Source organism: Copadichromis virginalis, linkage group LG10 (assembly GCF_057382275.1).
Source record: "Copadichromis virginalis isolate Kocher_CV1m ecotype Utaka linkage group LG10, C_Virginalis_male_GT1.1, whole genome shotgun sequence".
NCBI classification, from domain to species: domain Eukaryota; kingdom Metazoa; phylum Chordata; class Actinopteri; order Cichliformes; family Cichlidae; genus Copadichromis; species Copadichromis virginalis.
In genome coordinates this window covers 20,169,215-20,188,722 of record NC_140627.1, presented here as the reverse complement: position 1 = coordinate 20,188,722, position 19,508 = coordinate 20,169,215, and the positions used below count along the sequence as shown (strand labels likewise).

General features: G+C 38.4%; 2 protein-coding genes across 2 annotated transcripts; both read left to right on the top strand.

The window, feature by feature from the left end:
* The first annotated feature begins 4,740 nt into the window (after positions 1 to 4,740).
* mrps17 (mitochondrial ribosomal protein S17) lies at positions 4,741 to 6,771 on the top strand. The gene is made up of 3 exons (XM_085470521.1): positions 4,741 to 4,842; positions 5,140 to 5,282; positions 6,241 to 6,771. The coding sequence occupies exons 2-3, from the start codon at positions 5,160 to 5,162 to the stop codon at positions 6,556 to 6,558; spliced, it is 441 nt and encodes a 146-aa protein (XP_085326647.1). The 5' UTR covers positions 4,741 to 4,842; positions 5,140 to 5,159; the 3' UTR covers positions 6,559 to 6,771.
* Positions 6,772 to 7,772: 1,001 nt separating this feature from the next.
* LOC146700353 (protein NipSnap homolog 2-like) lies at positions 7,773 to 18,823 on the top strand. Its single transcript, XM_085470523.1, has 10 exons — positions 7,773 to 7,922; positions 9,076 to 9,203; positions 9,322 to 9,367; positions 9,489 to 9,583; positions 11,320 to 11,390; positions 13,648 to 13,788; positions 13,935 to 13,966; positions 14,442 to 14,536; positions 15,132 to 15,215; positions 17,485 to 18,823. Exons 1-10 carry the CDS (start codon positions 7,831 to 7,833, stop codon positions 17,547 to 17,549), a joined length of 849 nt encoding a protein of 282 aa, XP_085326649.1. The 5' UTR covers positions 7,773 to 7,830; the 3' UTR covers positions 17,550 to 18,823.
* Positions 18,824 to 19,508: the final 685 nt, after the last annotated feature.

The following is a 19,508-nucleotide window of genomic DNA, read 5'->3' as shown; positions in this document are numbered from 1 at the left end:
TTTTTTTTCCTGTGTGTGGAAAATAATTACTGCTAACTTCAGGGCAGCACTCCCCAGTGACATTATGCAAACGAATGCATCGGGTCATTATGTGCAAGTCTAAATGATGCAACAGTTTCCTTCTAGGCCTGGCAGAATAACAATGGCTCCTCATTGTTACAAAATCCAGTTTTATATTTGATTGTTTGTTTGTTTTTTATAACTACATAGTATTGCTCTGATTTCTGTTTTATAACTTTTAACTCAGACCCCTCAGGTGGGTTAAAGCTTCTGTGAACCAGGCTTAAAACAAAGGAGCATTTTTTAACTGATTTAGCGCCAAAGCTTTTTTTATGTAATAAGTGAATGATTCTGTCAGCTTTAAAGCTGTTAAAAAAAATTTAAATCGTTTTTTGTTCTAATTTTTTAAAAATGTTATTAATGTTTTAAAGTAATGTTTTTGAGTTCATAACCTGACTATATGACTGTAGCTATAGAAATAAAGCTTCTTCTTCTTCTTTGTCATTACCCAGGCCCTACACTGGGGAAAAATTCTCTTTCAATTTACGATAAAGTCCACATATGTATCCCACCCTGGGCTTAAGGGATGTTTTGAACTTTTTGTAAACTCGAGAAACAATAAAATAGACTCTAATAACAACAGATTCTGATTATTTCTGTAGTACATTCACTCAGCTTTAAAACCACCCCATGTCCAGGTCCTAAGGGCTGATCTTAATTTAGTGATAGGCTCAGTCAAAGTCATGAACAAACACGCTGACTAAATTGTCTAATCTATAGAAAAATGTTATATCTAGAGACTAATAACTTACTCAGGAGGATGCTTACATTATTCCAGCATGATAATCTGGAAATATAAAACATGCTGATTAAGAGGGTCACAGTGTTATCACAGAAAACATACATGTGCAATCACACGGTGGGTTTGCTATCGGGCCTCTGTCTTATATCACACCAGCAGAGCTTTCACATGATTCAGAGCTGATAAAGCAACCATGTCAGCTCTCATGTATGAAAACACTGGCTGCATTTTAACTTAGTTATGTATGTGATTATCTTTAGGTAAATATTTTAATATGGCCATTGATACCGTGTGATTTTCTCTTGTAGCCTCACCATATGATTCTCACCCAAAACTTTAATAGGGGTTTGAACTGTTTTTTTTATAGGTGCACCAAAACACACTTCATGTTCTTTTGATTGTGGTGACACCTTTAATTTGACCTACATGGGTTTAGCCCCATGCAGACAATGAGTTCAGCAGGGAAAAGCATGCAACCAGTTGGTATTATTTGAATTGTCTCAGTGTTCTTGTATGAAGCTGACTAAAGTTGGCTAATGCTGTCATTCTGGCAGAGGTAAACCAATCCTGCACTGCCTTAAATGGGAAACAGAGACCCAGACCTGTGCTTTACTACAACATGGCTCTGATTAAGACCAGATTGGTCTGCCTGCGGTTGGTTCTGAGCTGCAGCCAATGCTCAGGGACGAAGCTGCTAACAATGTGGTATGAATGCATGAATGTTAACCCCCCACCTCCTCGCTCTTTCAGACGCTATATGTGCTTTACCGGTGATGGAAAAACACTCACATCAGTGTGGCTGGTTAGTGTGCTGGTCATTTTGCAGACCTTTGACAGTCTAGGCCAAGGGGCCACGTACAGCCCACTTGGATCTTATATGGGCTAGACCAGTGAAACTCCTCTTTCTGTCAGCGTACAGAGATGTAATTGCATATTTAATTAATTACATCTTAATATAAGAAAAAGAAGAGTAGTATGTATTTATAATAAATAAATGCAGCTGTAGTAATGGAAAGGCATCTTTTAGCATGACTCTTCAGGCTTCAATTACAAGAAGTAAATGAGTAAATTACAGAAATCTATAACTTAATTACTTTCGAGCTGTATGAATAGCCATCGGGAGGTCTTTATCTGTAAGAAAAGCTGTAAAACCTGTGAATATACAGTTAAATGTCTAAAATTTGTGTCCTCCTTCGCATTTTCCAAAGCAGTCCAGTGGGCCAGATTGGAGTTTTTGCTGTGGTGATTTTGGTCCCTGAGGTCTTATATTTCACACCACTATTTCAGGCTAAAGAAAAGAGAAATGACTATTCATAAGTGATAATATTCCATTATGAAGATTTTTTGTTATTTCAGGATTTCCAGTTGTTTCAATCAGCAGGTCTTTCTTCCACTGTGTCTTTCTTTACATTACTGTTATCATTTTATTTATTCATTTCTTGCTATCCTGCACTAAGCTGATCCTTGACTGGCAACAACAACAACAAAAACTATGTGTCTTAAATGTCAAGCTATGATCTGATCACACAAGATGCATTTTAAAACCAAGTGTAAACACACTCGTGAAGATGGGAAATATTTGATGTTTATTACTGTTGATCACCTCCTCCCTTTCTCTTTTCACTCTTCCTCTGCAGCCCTGGTTACTCACTGAATCATCAGCACAGCAACACTACCTAACATCTGTCATGTTGTTGCATTAAAACTATCCATCTATCCATCCTTTTCACGACTTGTTATAAAAGTTTCAATTTAGGGGAGGCTGGAGCCTATAAATATAGAAATATTTATTTTGTCTTTTTTCCCATAATTTCAAAGTATATCCTTTTCAGTAAGAATACACCTCTTCTCTTCTCTTCTGCTGCCATCTTGTGGTTAAAATTAATATTTTATTTACACTGGAAAAGGGAAACCCACTTCTGTTCAGATGCTTATATACATTCATTATTAGTAATTTGGAGATTTTAATTTTTTCTTTGCACTATTATCTAATCCACAGAGTCAGAGTTACATATACAGGATCAACTATATGCACCCCAAGCTAGTCCTCCTTCTTCATTATTTCACTCACTTTGTGGAATTTATCAGTTCCATTGGCAGCAAAACTACCCCAAAGCATGATGCTATCACCACCATGCTTGAGAGCTGCTACAGTGTTCTTTAAAAGCCTCACCTTTAATGCAAACATGCCTCTTGTAATTGTGGCCAAATATATCAATGTTTGTCTCATCTGACCAAAAACATTTTTCCAGCGGACATTTGGCTTGTCCATGTGAGCAGCTGCAAATTTCCGCTGAACTCGTGATGTGGATTTTGGAGCAGGGGCTTCTTTATTGGTCTGCACACTTTCAGTCCATGGTTACTTAAAACTCCCATAACTGTGGACAGTGATGCTGCTGTTCCAACGGATTCCAGTTCATGGCAGGCTTGAGGCTGTGTGGATCCTGAGTTGTTCCAGAACATTCAAATCAATTTCCTCTGGTCTGATGGTGACAATTTGGATCTTCTTCCAGATCTTGGCAAAGTGGTGGCACATCCAACTAAGTTGTACTTAATGTGAAATTATTTGAATTGATGATCTTGGAATCTGCAGCTATTTGGAAAAAGACCCAGGAGACTTTCCCAGATTGTGTAACTCTACAATTCTCCTTATTTCCTATTCACTGGGTCCCTTTGACCTTCCCATTGTTCTGAGTATTGGTCAATCCAATGAACACTGTCAAACAAATCTGTTTTATACTGAACGAGAAGTCAATCATAATCACTAATGAGAAGTTAATAGGAATGGGCTTTGTCAAGTTAAAAGACACTGTAGAATGTAAAGATTTAAGTGAGTATGTGTATTATTTGGGCCTCTATGCATACTTTGAACTCTGTGTGGATTAAAGAAAATCCTAAATATATTCAAACTTGTGCACCAATTTCTTTTTTTTCTTTTAATTGATTAAAGATATATGCTGTGCAATCATTACACTTTGGAAAAAAGAACAGATCAAGGAAATAATTACAAGCCCAGAATTACCATGATCTTCACGCTCATGGTGAGTGGATATAAACTTCTGACCACAACTGCATATCTGTAAACACTTGAATATCACCAAGTTAGACTTGTGGCTCTGCACATAAGAAAAGCAGAAGTGTAGGTAAGAACACATTCAACTGGCTGGCTTGGCTCTAAAATTGTTTAACAATCTTTGATGTTGTTGATGTTCATAGTTTCCAAGTTTTTAACTTCAGCCACTCTTGAGCTGCGTAGATTGCATAAAGAAGTAGGTACTGCCCTTCACTAGTGACGTCATATATAGAATATGTCCAATAAATATTTACATAATTATTGTCCAAAAGACAGTCCAGTGTAGTCATCATTTCAGATTCAAGTAAAGGTTATAAATGAATAAAAATTACAACCAACCGAACAGACAAACAGAAGTCAGATTTTAACTTTGATCAAACAGAAAGGAAAGGTAATATAGGCGGCAGCATCCAGTATTTAGCATGTCACTACAGATTAAGTTGAAAAAAGTGAAAAAAAAAAAAAAAACCACTTCAAGTAAGTAGTATAAATTTAAAATCGATTTTATTCATTAAAAATTGCAAAAATATATGAAAGTACACACATTCAATCCTAGATGACGTATAATAAAAATAATTACACATAAATAAAGTAATATGAAATTAAAACGGAAAATTGTGACTAATTGTGTAGGACGTAAATACGGAAGCTTGTTTCCGTAGCTGAAAATAACATTTGTTTGTGTTTAGTTTCTGTCTTGACCTTAATAACATTTTACGTTAGTTTTTTTTTTTTTTTTCATTTCAAGATATTTGGTCAGACGTTTGAGTCGATAAATCGAGGTTTTACTTATTGGTGGCAAAGAATATTCGTTTTCAAGTGTCAGAAACAAGCTTCCATACACGCAAGCATACGCTTGTTGTCGATGTCCCTCGTTACTAGCCGTAGTTTACGTCACGAAACGAGCAGAACTGAACAGCATGGAGGAGCTTGTATGACCTTCTGATGATATTTTCCCGTGGTTATAGTGAGTTAGTTTTGTATTTTCTACTTTCAATGGTATTTTGTATTCTTGCCGAATTACATCAGTTTATTTTTATGACCTTTTCTTTAAAAAATGAATGTATGTTTAAGTTAATGCTAACATAACAAGGCTAACCGTTTAGCGGCTGTTTTACGTTGACTCACATTGTTAGTACAGTTGTCGGCTCAGAGGTTTTATCCGGTAAAACTGTAACTGAACGTGTCTTTAGATTGATTACATTTCAGTTGAGTCTCATCCGTATATAATGATGTCAGGGTTGATAATATTTTGTTTCTGCAGGTTGAGTAAAGCTTTGCAGGATGTCAGTCCAGCACGCATCAGTCCATGCCAAATGGATCATCGGCAGAGTCATCGGGACCAAGATGCACAAAACGGCCAAAGTGAGAGTTACCAGGCTGGTGCTGGACCCTTACCTGCTCAAGGTGAGGCTTTAGGGGATTAAGCACCTTTTATAAAATAAGAGTACAAGTGCTTTAAAATAGGCCGGTAAAGCTACAGAGTAAATGAAATACAGAAGGAAACTATTACAGGTTGTTGGAGAGAAGAGTAAAAACAAAAATATTTGAATGGCCTTTTTAAAGATTGTGTCCACAGCTAAAGGTCCTGTAGAGAAAAGACTCAGATACCTTTAGGGAGAGAATATACCCTGATGCAGGTGTGTAAACGGACAGTTTTGCACACCAGATGTGTGTGGGAGTGAGCCGGTGCTGTTGATGTTATTTTCATATATAGCGAAGGCTCGTGGATGTCCTAAAAAGGCTTCACATACATGTTCTGGTGACATTATGCAAGTCAGACTCATTGCATACTATCAGAGGAAATGAGTAGATCACTGGCATTACTCCACGACTCTTTGCTTAGACAAATAAACAATGAATTAAAGTAATCCAAATACAATAAAATAAAGGCATCAACTGACTTTCCTGATTGATGATTTAGCAAAGGTTTCAAGAGAGCTTGAAGTTTTCATGACATTAAACACAATTATGTCCGAGGTAGAAACAAGGACTTCTGTTTTTATTTATTGTCAGTAAGAAAACTGTGAGCCTTGCAATTTATTCTGTAGAGGCAAGAGGCACACGTGGTGGTGGTTATTTGTTTATATTGGGCGTTATTATTATGTTATTTTTATGCCTTTATATGGATGGGAGGTCCACTGTCCCATGTTTCAGTGACTTTTCTGCACATTTCTGCTGAAGGTGACTACCTGATAAGTCAAAAAGACCAAATCATCTGCAAAAAGCAGAGACGAGGGCCTCAGGCCACAAAAGTCTTAGCTTTCTGCCACTTGGTTCGAACTAGAAATTCTGGGCATAAACGTTCAAGCATTTATGAATTTATATTTGAATAACTGTGATATTGTCTCTTCTTCTCCTGCAGTACTACAACAAAAGGAAGACGTACTTTGCCCATGATGCATTGCAACAGTGCACTGTGGGAGATATCGTCCTCCTCAAGGCTCTGCCTGAGCCCAGAAGCAAACACGTGAAGCATGAACTGTCAGAGATCGTGTATAAAGTTGGCCGGGTGGTTGACCCCCTAACAGGAAAGAGGGTTGCAGGAACTGAATTTGTGGAGCCTCTAACAGACCTTCCACTTCAAGAGGAGAAAACGCTGTCAGAGAAACTGCAGGAGCTCAACATCTCTGCTGCCCCCAGTGGAGCCGATTCCCCACCGGCACAAACTCCCACTTCATGACAGAAAACTGTGATTTCATGCAGTAATATCAGCTTATTTGTCACTCTACAATGCTTGTGTTTCAAGTGTTAATGTGGATTTATGTTTATAAACTAAGAATCTTTGCTGTACATGTATGGGTGAAGAGACTAAATATTACTTCCTTGTTACCTGCTCAGGTAGTGGACACCTTTCAGAGGAATTTGCAAAATAAAACAACTGCGCAAAAAACAATGTCATGGAAGATACTCGTGTCTGTTATCCAGGTTAGGAATATATTATAATCAAAAGGTGAAGGCCTGGGCTGGATCATCTAATCGGCCCATCCATGAGGACCCATCCAAGAGAAAAGGAGAGGAGGGAGGATAAAATAAATGCCATTATGGTATTCACTTAAAACTAAGAAAGTAGATATCAGGTGTGTGAATACAAAAAACGTACATTAGACATGTTATTATCATAGAACATGCATGAAGCTTTGGCTGCTTCATTTTGCATTTAATATAAGGTACTTTGGAGCTTTAAGTGAAGTTGTAATGACGTTTATTGACCCAACAAGGAAAATTATGTTACATCAGCGGGATAAAGAAGAAATAATAGTATAGTTTACAATAAATAATGGTCAAAGTACAATAGGTGCATAGTTAAGACCTTAAACTGAGATAGTGCACAACTTTTATGTATACCATGGTGATTAAAAAAACCCCAGTAAAAATAAAACTGAGGCTAAAGAAGAATAAAAAGTAAAATTGAGATTGTTTAAGAGAATAGTGCAAATTGCATTTATAAATAATATGCACTTTATAATCTGAAAACAACATTTGTATGCAGGGGTGTGTAAAGTGATGATCTGGACATGGTGGGGTGATTCCAGTCAGTAGTGGCTCTGTAAGTGGGACTGCTATAATGAATATGCAGTCAGTGAGTCTGGTCTAATTACTGAGGGAGCTGTCCTTACAGTTTATTGTTGCACAAAGGTGCAGTGAATGAAATTGTTAGGGACAAACTGTTCACTTTTAAGTAATGGGAATATGCAGGTTATAAATGCAAGCTCAGCAGGCGGATCGATCAAAGCCCCCAAAACTATGAAAACTTCACATAAATCCAACAACAGCGAACTCTGCGTATTTTGTATTGAGCTGTGTTAATATCTGTGCTTTAAATCAGCTCCACAAGTGATTCCGGTACTGTCGGTTCTAACTCGGGGTCACGCTCCCGTGAGTAACGTCAGCTCCTGCGGGAACGGACTGCGGCTGTAGCCTCCAGCAACCTCCACACGGCTTTCGAGGAAAGATGGCGATCAGAGTCCTTCAAACAGTGGGTAGAGGCCTTAAACAGACGAGAAGCGGGCTTCATGCGAGCAGCCCGGTGAACGTTGCCCTCAGGTTAGACTCTTCTATACACAGTTTATCTGTGCAGGTGCATAAATATTGCTTAAAAGTCATTAAACTTCTGCTCGTGTAGCCCAATGACAACGTGCGGGCTCTGCTAGGCGGTTAAGCTAATGCTAAAGGGAACGTAAGGACGTTCGCTACGTTTACATCTCTGTGCAACGTAGCTAGCATTAGCCATGTAGCTGTAAATCTGCTAACTTTCTGCTAACATTGATTGTTACCCCCACGATTTTTAAAATAAACAGCGAGTCAACTTGTCCTAACAATCGCCAGTGTCTGATTTATAATGTCATGCGTGATTTTATAGACTTGGGTTGAAGAAATTATTAAAAACTTACCGCCGAGTTACTCTGAGTCTTAAACTGAATTCAACTTCAAGGTCAAAATGCATTGAATTGCTGCACAGCTGTGCTTGTTTTGGTCACTGGACGATTCAGTTTCTTCGCTGCAGCAGCTGAGCGGCCTAAAATAAGCTGTTATTTCCCTTTGAAAGGCAGATATTTGTATAAACCTGACTACAGACTGACACTAAAATGTGTCCTTTTTTTGGTGCATTATGAGGAAAACCGGTGGACTGTTTCCTGATAAACAAGCTCAGCCGCTACACGTGGTGACTGTTGGCACTTGTAGATCGAGTACATTAACAGAAAATGCAGGAAGGCTGATTAAAGTCAGTGCAGACTAATCTCAGGGTTTTGTGCTCTGTGTAGACCCCTCAGCCTTCTGAGCTGCTGACCTCTGAAATGCATAGGTTGGCTGGGCTAAAAAAAGATTTGCACCTTTTCTTCAGCCGACATTTACTAGTTTACACCTCGGGCTCTTGCAGTAAAACTGACCTTATTCACATTAGGAAGCCAGGACACTTTTGAAAGTTTCATAACAACAATAGTAAAGGTATTATTGAATATAGCCTGTCCACATCTGTATTTTTGAGACTTGGACTGATAAAGCAGCAGCTAGAGGTTTAACACTAAAATATATATGTCAGATGTTCACAGAGAAATACAACACAGAATAGAAGGAAACAGGGTTGGATTATTAGGGGAGCTTTGTTGTTGTTGGTACTTAAATGCTGCATTGTGTAGCCAAAGAAATGTTGATTGTATCCAACTTTTAAAAAAAAAATGTTTTAATCCCATCACAGGAGCCTCTCAAATGTTGGTGATGAAAGCTGGTTCAAATCCCTTTTTGTTAGAAAAGTCATCCCCAGAAAAGATGCTCACTCTCACCTGCTTGCCAAAAAAGAAGACAACAACCTGTATAAAATACAGTGTATGTATTGCTGGCAGTGGGACACAGTTAATGATTACCACAACAGTTAATAAACCCATGAAATCTGTTTGATCATGTTGTCTACTCATGCTTTGTTTTTTTTCTTCTTTTGTTGCAGTTCACAATGTCAAACCTGAGTGCCTCGATGCTTACAATGAACTTTGGTATGAGTCTTTGTTGTGTTATCTTAATTCAGATGTCACATTAGAACACTTTTTTTGGAACCAGTATGTCAGATATTTTGCATTTTCACACTTTTTCTTTTCTTTTTGTCTGTGTCTTCAGTGAGGATGTCTTGCCTTCCATTCACACTGACCCTGAATACCCCTGTGAGCTTGTGGGCACCTGGAACACATGGTATGGGGAGCAGGATCAGGCAGGTAAGAACATCCACCCTACCTGAGTTACAACGGACTTTCTTTTGAATGTCAGCGAGGTGAATTATTTGAGCCCATTCAATCTGGTTATTCGTCAAAGCTCAACCTTCTCTTTTAGAAGAGGAAACATGAGATTGAAACCTCGCAGACAACATATTACTACGAGGTAAAAATGAGAACAATGTTCATCATGAATATTATTTATTTAAATAAGCAGTTTATGGATACAGACTTGAGACCTGGATTTTTTTTTTTAATCCAGCGTATTTCATGCGATGCTCAGACTCATTTTATAATAAATATTGTTGCTTTTAGCTCTACAAGATGCAAACTACTTGACCTCTTGATTGTGAGTCCTATTGATTAATGAGAATCTGTACGTGTTTAAGCTAAATCAAGTTGTACAGCGGGATAATCTTGCTGCTTTCTGTTTCCCGCTGCAGATGAGTTACATTGAGATGTGGCAGAATTTTTCAAACTATGTCGTTATCTTTGTGTAAAAACAGACATTACTTAAAGGCACTGTGCTTTTTCTCCTCTCTCAGCTTTTCTATTTCAGTTAATTATAGCTGAGACTGAACTGAACTTTTTCCTGGCTGCTCTCCATTTTGTCCAAGTGGTGACATTTGTCGTTCCACAGCTGTGGGCCCTCTCTGGTGTTACAGAGCTGTAATGTTGGCAGTGTCAGGAAAGGTTTTCTAAAAGGTTGCATCAGTACACTTTCAGCATGTGAACACTTAGACAGTATATGGTGCTATGTTTTTAGCTTGTCGCTGTCCCTTTTTGGCTCCGTCTTATTGTCATGGTTGTGTTTTGTATTCTGATTTGCAGTTTGATGCTAAATCTTGAACTAACAGATTAAAGGCATTTAGTTTAATGTGGAAATAAACATTAGAATTGTTTCTTTTAATATTTTCCGAGATACTATATGTATTAAATACACTCAATGGCCACTCTATTAGGTACACCTATTCAGTTGTTCATTAACTCAAATATTTAATCAGCTAATCATATGTCAACAGCTCGGTGCATTTAGGCATGCAAACATGGTCAAGAAATCCTGCTAAAGTTCAAACTGATGATCTGAAAGGGGAAGAAAGGTGTATTAAGTGACTTTGAATATGGCATACCTGTTGGTGCCACACACAACACACAAAATATTGATCTACTGGGATTTTCCCACACACCCATCTCTAAGGTTTACAAAGACTGGTCACCAGATTTCAATCCAGTAGAGCACTTTTGGGATGCGGTGGAAAGAGAGTTTCTCATCATAAATGTGCAGCTGACAAGTCTGCAGCAACTATGTGATGCTGTCACTTCAACATGAACCAAAATCCGTGAGGACTGTTCCCAGCACCTTGATGAATTAAAGCAGTTCTGAAGACAGAAAATGGTCCAACCTGATAATAGCAATGTGTATCTAATGAAGTGGCTGGGGAGTGTATGTTAGAGCCATGTTCATTTTTTCACTTCATGAAATTAAGAGTTTTTCTTTTTTCTGAGATATAATTGTAGTGGTAAGATGACATGATGTCCTTTCACATGCATACACAGAAACTGACTGGAAATTCATGCTGTATAGACTGAATCCCGTCATGCTCCACAATCACGGGTGGTTCATAGGGAGGTCTAACCACAGATGCTATTGTGAAAAACAAAACTCTTACTCCCCCAAAAAAGACAAGATCTATTTAAGAGCTACGTTATCTTTGGCTCTTCTGCTCCTTCTATTCTAGTTCACCTGTGGAGATATCGGGGAGGATACCCGGCTCTCACCGAAGTCATGAACAAACTCAGGCAGAATAAGGTAACGGGTGCTCCGATTAGTTAAGCCTACTGGCCGTTGGTTATCTGTAGGCCAATGTTTCCAGCAGTGCACCCATCTAGCTAGACCCACGTGACATTTTCCTTCCATCTTTATCTTTAATGTTTCCAGTAATCTTTAAAGGTTATTTACACAGTAATGCTTTGAAGAAGGAAAGTGTTAATGAACAGATGAGTCATGCTGCGGGTTTAATCTTCAGAAATGTGTTTTTTTTTCTTAGTTTTTGGAAAGCCCTGCAGATAAAATAAAGTAAGTGGCTTGTAATAATGTGTTCCTCCCACATTGAAGAGCATGAACTGATTGGTCAGATAATTACAAAGAAAACCAACCTGTTTCACATATTTGTGGCTCTGCCACCTGGGGCCCGTTCTTCGTACGTCGCTTACTACATCCAAGACCAAATCATCGCGCTAACTCTGAGCTCGCTAATCCGGTTCTCCGAACACACCTGCTGTTGACGATTAGTACAGCTGGATGAAGTAATGTGAGATCACTGGGTGTCGTAAAAGGGGCTACGCATTGATAGCAGAAACATTGATCGGCAACCCTCTGATTGGTCGGCGAAAATGTCGAAGGAGCGCGCTCGGTATTTTTCGGCAGCAGAGCAAGAACCCTTGAGTGAGGGATTTCAGGAGTTTCAGAGTTTAATCAGAACGCAAGGGAACACTGCAAAGGCTGCAAAAGCAAGGAGAGAGGGCTGGCAGAAAGTTGCTGACAAATCAAACTCGTAAGTAATTTAATAATAACAATAATAATGGAGTGGATTTATATAGCGCTTTTCAAGGCACCCAAAGCGCATGACAATACCACTATTCAGTCACTCTCACATTCACAACAGGACCCACTAGAACATGGGAACAAGTAAAAGTGAAATATAAGAATATTCTACAGAATGGTAATATTTATCACTTATATTGCTTTTAGTCTCTTGGAAAGAGACCCTGAAATAATCTGTTTGTTTGTTCATAACAGCAACCAAGAAAAGGGCAGAGCAAAAAAAGACAGGTGGTGGTCCTGCACCCCCTCGTCAACAAGTTGGTTAAGTGAATAATACCCTCACGGGAATATCGATATCTCTCAATGAGCACACTGTCGCGCTGAGCTAAAGGATCCTGTCTATCCCGCAATATACGCTGAATTCTGAGGACTCTCCTTATCAATCTTGCACCTTCCGCAATGGGTGGCTCGCGTATACGGACAGGACATGGCTGCGACAGGCTTCCCAAATCCACCTTCGCTTTTATAGCCGTGGTCTCTCATCTTGATTACACGAAGTAATTTACAATTACTACTCTGAAATATGAATTACATCTGTAATAATCACATACATGTAATAGAATGTTAATAGTACATTTCCCTTTTTTAGGAAATGACCTGTATGTATCTGTGTGAAATCAATAAAAGGATCAGGTGCTGCATTATCTTTAGTTACATTGATGATATTTATTTATGGTGAAACAGTGGTGGAATATCGCTGTTGCTTTCGTATAAATGAAGCGGACATACCTGCGTGGCCGCGATCTAATCCTGTTTACATAAAGTAAACCTGCTCCCGAGCAGGTTTACGCTTATGGCTCTGTTGCTATGACAGCAAGTCCCGGATGAGCTTCGGGGAACCGAACGATCCAAGATCACGCGAAATCGTCAACAATCAAATCCAGCTAACTTACTTAGCGAGGTACGAAGAACGGGCCCCTGGTGACAGAATACAGCTACCACATGTAAACAAGAGGCTACAAAACCGTGCATAGGCTTTGTGCACTGGTCCTGCACATCTGTGACGCTCCCTTTATTGCTTTATCAACTGTCCTTTGGCAAACCTCATGATTTTAATTTGCACAATTCCACAAACTTTAATCAGTAAATACATACTACTGTTAATCTGCCCAGATAATTTACTCATCTATCTCTGCATACATTAAGTAGCACATGGCAAATTAGAAGTGTATACACTATATTTATAACCATAAATGCCATATATATTCTCCGCATATCACTACTCCTCTATTATACCTTCTCAGAAAAGGTGATTTATATATGTATATATATTTTTATGAGTCCAGGTAAAAAGATATTTTCTTTCACTTAAATTCTCTGAATGCACACTAGCTGACTTTCGTTGTCTAGATTCTGATCAGACTTCACAGTCGAACAACATGAATACAAATATATTTGGCAGTTATTTTAGCTGAGTCAGATTTTCTGAGCGCTGTGCTTCTTTCATTTGTCTTTGCTGTAGAAGTTTATGGAGTACAGGAATGAGAGGGGGAAGATGCTGCTGTCTCGTAGGAACCAGCTGCTGCTGGAGTTCAGTTTCTGGAACGAACCCGTCCCTCGTCCAGGACCCAACATCTATGAGCTCCGATCGTATCAACTCAGGGTAACTCTTTTTTTTTTTTTTTTTTTTTTTATGAACCACAGAATTAGTCGTCCTCCCTCTGTAAGTCTGGGTTTTTGGGGGGAGCGTTTTTGTTTTGTATTTTGCGGTACATGTAGTGAACATGATCTTTACCTTCTTTTTCTCAGCCAGGCACAATGATTGAATGGGGAAATTACTGGTAAGGCACAACTTTCCTTTTTCATGTAATATCTGAGCCACCAAATTTGATCATTTATGGGGGATAACTTTGCGAGCTTTAGTTCCCTTTGTACTAGTCTTGTAGCTACAATCTAAAAAGTTCCTCACTGCTAGTTTGTTGGTTTCACATTTTGTTGCAGGTGAAAATGAGTCTGCAGTACTTTCTGACTACAAAATGTATGCATGACTCCTGAGCATGACCGCATATAATAATCCATTAACTGCCTGGGCTTCATTTAATATATGTCAATATATTCATCTGTTGAATTGAAATTGATTTTTGTTAATTTTATAAAACCAAATATGCAGGGATGATTATAACAAGGCTGATGGTTTAAAACTGAAATTTGATGTACTGACTTGAAATGAGGGGAGTACTGGTGGATGTTGTGGTGTTTTAATTACTGCCACTCTATTTAGAAGCTGTTTTGTGTAATGTCTTTGGTGCTGTGCAGGGCTCGGGCTATTGAGATTCGCCAGCAGAACCAAGAGGCGGTGGGAGGCTTTTTCTCACAGATTGGAAGTCTGTACACAGTTCACCACTTATGGGGTAAGATGAGTTTCCAGGATCATTCAAGAAAAATGCTGCAAATATTGTCCAGGTCACCTACAAATGCAAATGTATGTACATGTTTTTGGTACATGCCTTTTAGATGTAAAACAGCGGTCCCCACACCGGGCCATAGACCAGTATTTACGCGTTACCATAGTGACCAGAGAGCATTAAGGGGCAGAGAGGAGGATGTTACTCTTAATGTTGTTGGTACATTTCAGGAGGACGCTGCTAATAAAGTTACACAATTACACAGTGAATTCGGGTTTATTATTATATTTACAAATTACCACAGTTTTTGTCTTGGTCGTATTATTTTAATTATTTTGTATTTATCCGCGACACCTTAAAGGCCAGTCTGCGAAAATATTGTCTGACATTACACCGGTCCGTTGCGCAACAAAGGTTACTTGGTGTTGCTCTTCTTTCTTTCCACGTGACGGTGTGCACCTTTAGGTTCTGGAAGTGAACTTAATGCAAAAGCTGTCAAGTATTTAAATTTTCCTGAGCACGACTGTTTGACGTTATGATTCGTCTTTGGTTTAAAAAGCTACAGCTTTTACTCAGTGAGTTTGAATGTGTTTCTTTTCAGCTTACAAGGACCTGCAGTCCAGAGAAAATACCAGAAACGCAGCCTGGCAGCGTGACGGCTGGGACGAGGTTGTTTATTACACAGGTTGGTTTCAGTCTGATACTTTTATACTTAAGCAAGTTTTAGTTACTGTAAGTGCTGAGTCTTGTTGTTCTGTTGTGGGCATAAGACATTAAAATTAACCTATTTTATATCTATTATCCATATTTGTGTCATGTTAACGTTAAATGAAAATATTAATTTCAAACATTTAAGCTCGGATGAACCCAAGCTGCCAACAACTTATTATAAATTGTCGATCAAGAATAGATTAAAACAATGAAGACTAATTACTAATACTGTCAACATATTCTCTTCTCAGGGCTTCAAATACTGGAAGTATTGACTTTTTTACACACCTTGGTAATAATGAATTTTGAGAACTAAATGCCGTGTTTTAAAAAGATACAATAGGTGCAAACCTACAGAAAAGAAATTGACCTTTTACAAAGTGTCTTTTTTATAATCGCTTTACTGGGAGAAAAAGCATCATGAGAGCAAGGAAAACAGTGAAGTAGAACACAGGACACAGGAAAAGAGACTCAGATTGCACTAAAGTGCTTGCAGTGTGTCAGTAGATGCTGTTGACTTGGCTTCGCAGCGTTGAAACTGCTATAATCTAAAAGTGAATTGCAAAATGCACATCTTTGATACTTCATCCTGTTGTGTCATTGCTGTGGTTGCTGCAGATCATATAAACAAAGACAACTTTGTGGTAAATGAGTTTTTCATTTAGCTGCTTTCTGCTCACATCATCTCTTCCTGCTGAAGAGATGATCAGTGTGGCATCTACTAATGTTTTATGTGAATTAATGTTATCCCTAAATGCTGGCGAAACTGCAAACTGAATTATGTTAAACCTCATTAATGCCAGTGAATTTCGTAAGCTGCATGAGGTGTAGAAGCATCGTATAATCTTTCTTTAGTGTTTAGAAAATGTAACCTCTTAGCCGGCAATGAAGTCTCCCTGTTAGGAAGCTTCCCAATGAAAAACTGACTATTCAGCTACAGCCAAAGTCTACTTGAGGAGGCGGGAACAATAGTGTCAGTGAGTTACTTTTGTTCATTCACTGGACATTTTAGCCACTAAAACTTGTCATGGCTGTAAAAGTTCTTGGGAAAATTAATTGCCCACTTCTGCTCTAAAGTGTGTTGGTTGTACATAGAGCTTTGCAGACTTTCACCAGTGAGCTGTGTTACAAATATAGCATCTTTATTTATAACACACTTTACATCCAACAATGTTGGCCAAAGTGCTACAAATATAAAATAAAGAGAAAACAGTTTAAATTACATCTAAAATTTCTTAAAATTAAAAATAATATAATTAATAAGAAAACATATTAAGAGACATCAACAAGTCCTTCTGTGCTGAAAGCCAAGGTAAATAAATGTTTTAAGACGTGATTTAAAAACGGATAAGGAAGGTGCCTGTCTAACATGTAAAGGCAACTCATTCCACAATTTTGGTGCTGCCACAGCAAACGCCTGATCCCCTCTGAGCTTACCATTAGTCCTAGGCACACTCAGCAGGAGCTCAGAGAGGTACAGAGGGGCAGCATTGGACAAACATTTAAAAACAAAAGTAGCTTAAAATATGTGGAATAATAATAATAATAATAATAATAATGGATTGGATTTATATAGCGCTTTTCAAGGCACCCAAAGCGCTTTACAATACCACTATTCATTCACTCTCGCATTCACACACTGGTGGAGGCAAGCTACAGTTGTAGCCACAGCTGCCCTGGGGCAGACTGAGAGAAGCGAGGCTGCCATATCGCGCCATCGGCCCCTCTGGCCAACACCAGGTGCTCTGAGTTATTCTTGTTTGTGCTTTAGTCCATGCTTTTAGCTTTTAGCTCGTGCTGCAGAGAAGACTGTTCAAGCCTGATTTTCATCACCTTTGGGCTTCATTCCTTCCTTTTCTTTGGAGAACTGCACACAAGCATGTCTGTAGATTACATACTCATAATTCTTCACTTGTTCATACCTACACAAATGGAAACAAACGTGGCACAATAAATTCTACTTCAGCGTCTCTCTGATGCCTGAATCTATGAAGGATTGATTTAGCAATAGGGAATCATTATGTTCAATGGGATTACAAAGACACTCAGCAGTGTTGGTGTAAGGACAACGTACAACAACTCAGGCTTTAATAAAATGAGCTTTTATTGGGATGTTAACATTGAAACTAAACTGAGAACTCTAGCTATAAATTCATGAAACATTAGCAAATTTAAATGAGATAAAGTTGTGTTCCCTGTTGGAAATCTGTTGTTAAGACTGTTGTTTGTTCTTTACCTCACAGTCCCTCTTATTCAGCACATGGAGTCTAGAATAATGATTCCCATGAAGAATTCACCCTTGAAGTAACTACTAACACCTGAGGAGAATTCTCAGCCGCCACTGCAACTATTACACTGATCTGTCGAGAGTGTAACCAACCGTCAAAGTGTGCACTGCCAGGGAAATCTGCTCAACATCAACACAATCTTGTTTCCTTTCATTTGGTTTCTTTTCTCCCCTTTTTCTGTTTGGATGATGAGGTCAAAATGATTGTCACCAAAACTGTACCTGTTACAGCAGCTACTATGTTACTGACCTATTAATGTGGTGTGCTTATGATTTGGGGGCGCACTCCTCTTCACCTTCTGTCATTTAAAGGGTGTTTGAAATGTCTTGTCTGTCTTCATTTTCTTTTCCTTTCTTTGTTGTTTGTGTGCTGGTCACAGGGCCTTTTTAATGTACAAGAAAATTTAATATGATTTCTGAGTCCTGAAACAAAATAATGATTACCAGTGTCTTACAGCAGAAAATAAGAGCTCACAGTAGCTCACTGTCAAAATTACATGGCTTAAAATACATACTGAGTGGTCAGTTTCACAGAGATAAACCTGCAGTTTAAAGTTCAGTGTTATAAAATGAGCACTAAAGCTGAGAGTTACAGGTTTTGGTCTGTTTCAGAGCCACAGTCTCACTCAAAGTTCATCGTGTGTCCACTCCTCTTTTGTTACACAGCTTTGATACAGCCAACTTGGTGTTTACTCCTTTCAGAATCATTTGACTGGATGAACCAATTCCTGTCAACAATACTGCATACACACAAGTTGCCAGCTCATTGTTTTTGTTTTGTTTGTTTTTTTTGTCTTACCAGAATCATGAATACTGAATTTGAATTATTTGCCCTGTTTTTTTTTTTTTTTTTAAACTGACCACAACTCCTGATTGTTCAAATTGTAACATATGACACACGTGGCTCTTCCACACAGAAGACATGTTTTTGAATCCAGCGGAACTAATCTGTATTTACAGCATAGCCTGCTGTACGCTTACTGACAAGTTTGGCCTTTCCCTATATCAAGTAGATGATGTCTGGGTGATTGTATGCTCTGACTAAGATCAATGTTTTCTTTCGTTTCTTTCTTTCTTTTTAAATGGGCAGATTGTAGATATACATAGTGGGATTATTGGCCAAACCATAGTTACAGACCCTCCTGAATCTGAATGTGCAGGGTCTTCTATTACCTAGCGGGTGTTGATAACCCTGTGAACAGGAGAGGAGTAGTATCTTGTGTGATAAATTGTAAAATGCAGTGCTTTAATAAGATTAGTTGTACATATTTAATTAAACTTCTGATAAAAATTAAGAGCGCTCTTTGTCATAGGTTTGAAATGATAGAACGTGAGTTGATTTTTGACTGTCAGACCACAATTTTCTGTTTTCATCAGCATAAAAAAAAAAAAATCAAATATGCATATTAATTTTGCATGCTGAAGAAAGTGTGATGCTACTATATTAAATGGTAAGGCTTAATAATAATAGTAATCGTTTAAAATAACTAAATATCGAAATTTGATTTTATGTCGGCTCTGTGAGGTGTTCCAGTGGTAAAAGTGAGGCAAAATTCAGACCACAAACTGAATTTTGTGGTCTGTGTGTGTGTGTGTGTTGTATTTCCAGACATTGGTGTCTAGGGTGTGACTTGTGCTGCCTTCATGGTGTGATGGAAATCTTAAAGGTTAATGCTCGGCACTAATGCTGCAAAGTAAGGAGAGGATGGATTCTGTCGGAAATTTTAAATATATATTTTAAATATGTTTCACGCAAAAAGTTATAACTTTTCAGGACATTGTTCACAGTTTCACTGTGATTTGCTTACCGATATTGCCAGTCGGAAAACAAATGATCTGACTTTGTTGCCTTGAAGGTGTTCTAACGTTTCTTTTGGAGAAGCCGAGTCAACCTGACACGATATTCCCATGGGTTCGAAAAATGTAATGACTTTTCTGCACTGATATAAATCATGGTGTGGACCAGTTGTAATAGCTGTA

What these genes read in the sequence shown, in the direction of transcription:
- mrps17 (XM_085470521.1), top strand. Translation starts at nt 5,160, where the DNA reads ATGTCAGTCCAGCACGCATCAGTCCATGCCAAATGGATCATCGGCAGA. An exon ending in TGGACCCTTACCTGCTCAAG is followed by an intron (nt 5,283 to 6,240) that starts GTGAGGCTTTAG and finishes CTTCTCCTGCAG; the next exon opens with TACTACAACAAAAGGAAGAC.
- LOC146700353 (XM_085470523.1), top strand. Translation starts at nt 7,831, where the DNA reads ATGGCGATCAGAGTCCTTCAAACAGTGGGTAGAGGCCTTAAACAGACG. An exon ending in TGGGGAGCAGGATCAGGCAG is followed by an intron (nt 9,584 to 11,319) that starts GTAAGAACATCC and finishes CTTCTATTCTAG; the next exon opens with TTCACCTGTGGAGATATCGG. An exon ending in ACAAACTCAGGCAGAATAAG is followed by an intron (nt 11,391 to 13,647) that starts GTAACGGGTGCT and finishes TCTTTGCTGTAG; the next exon opens with AAGTTTATGGAGTACAGGAA.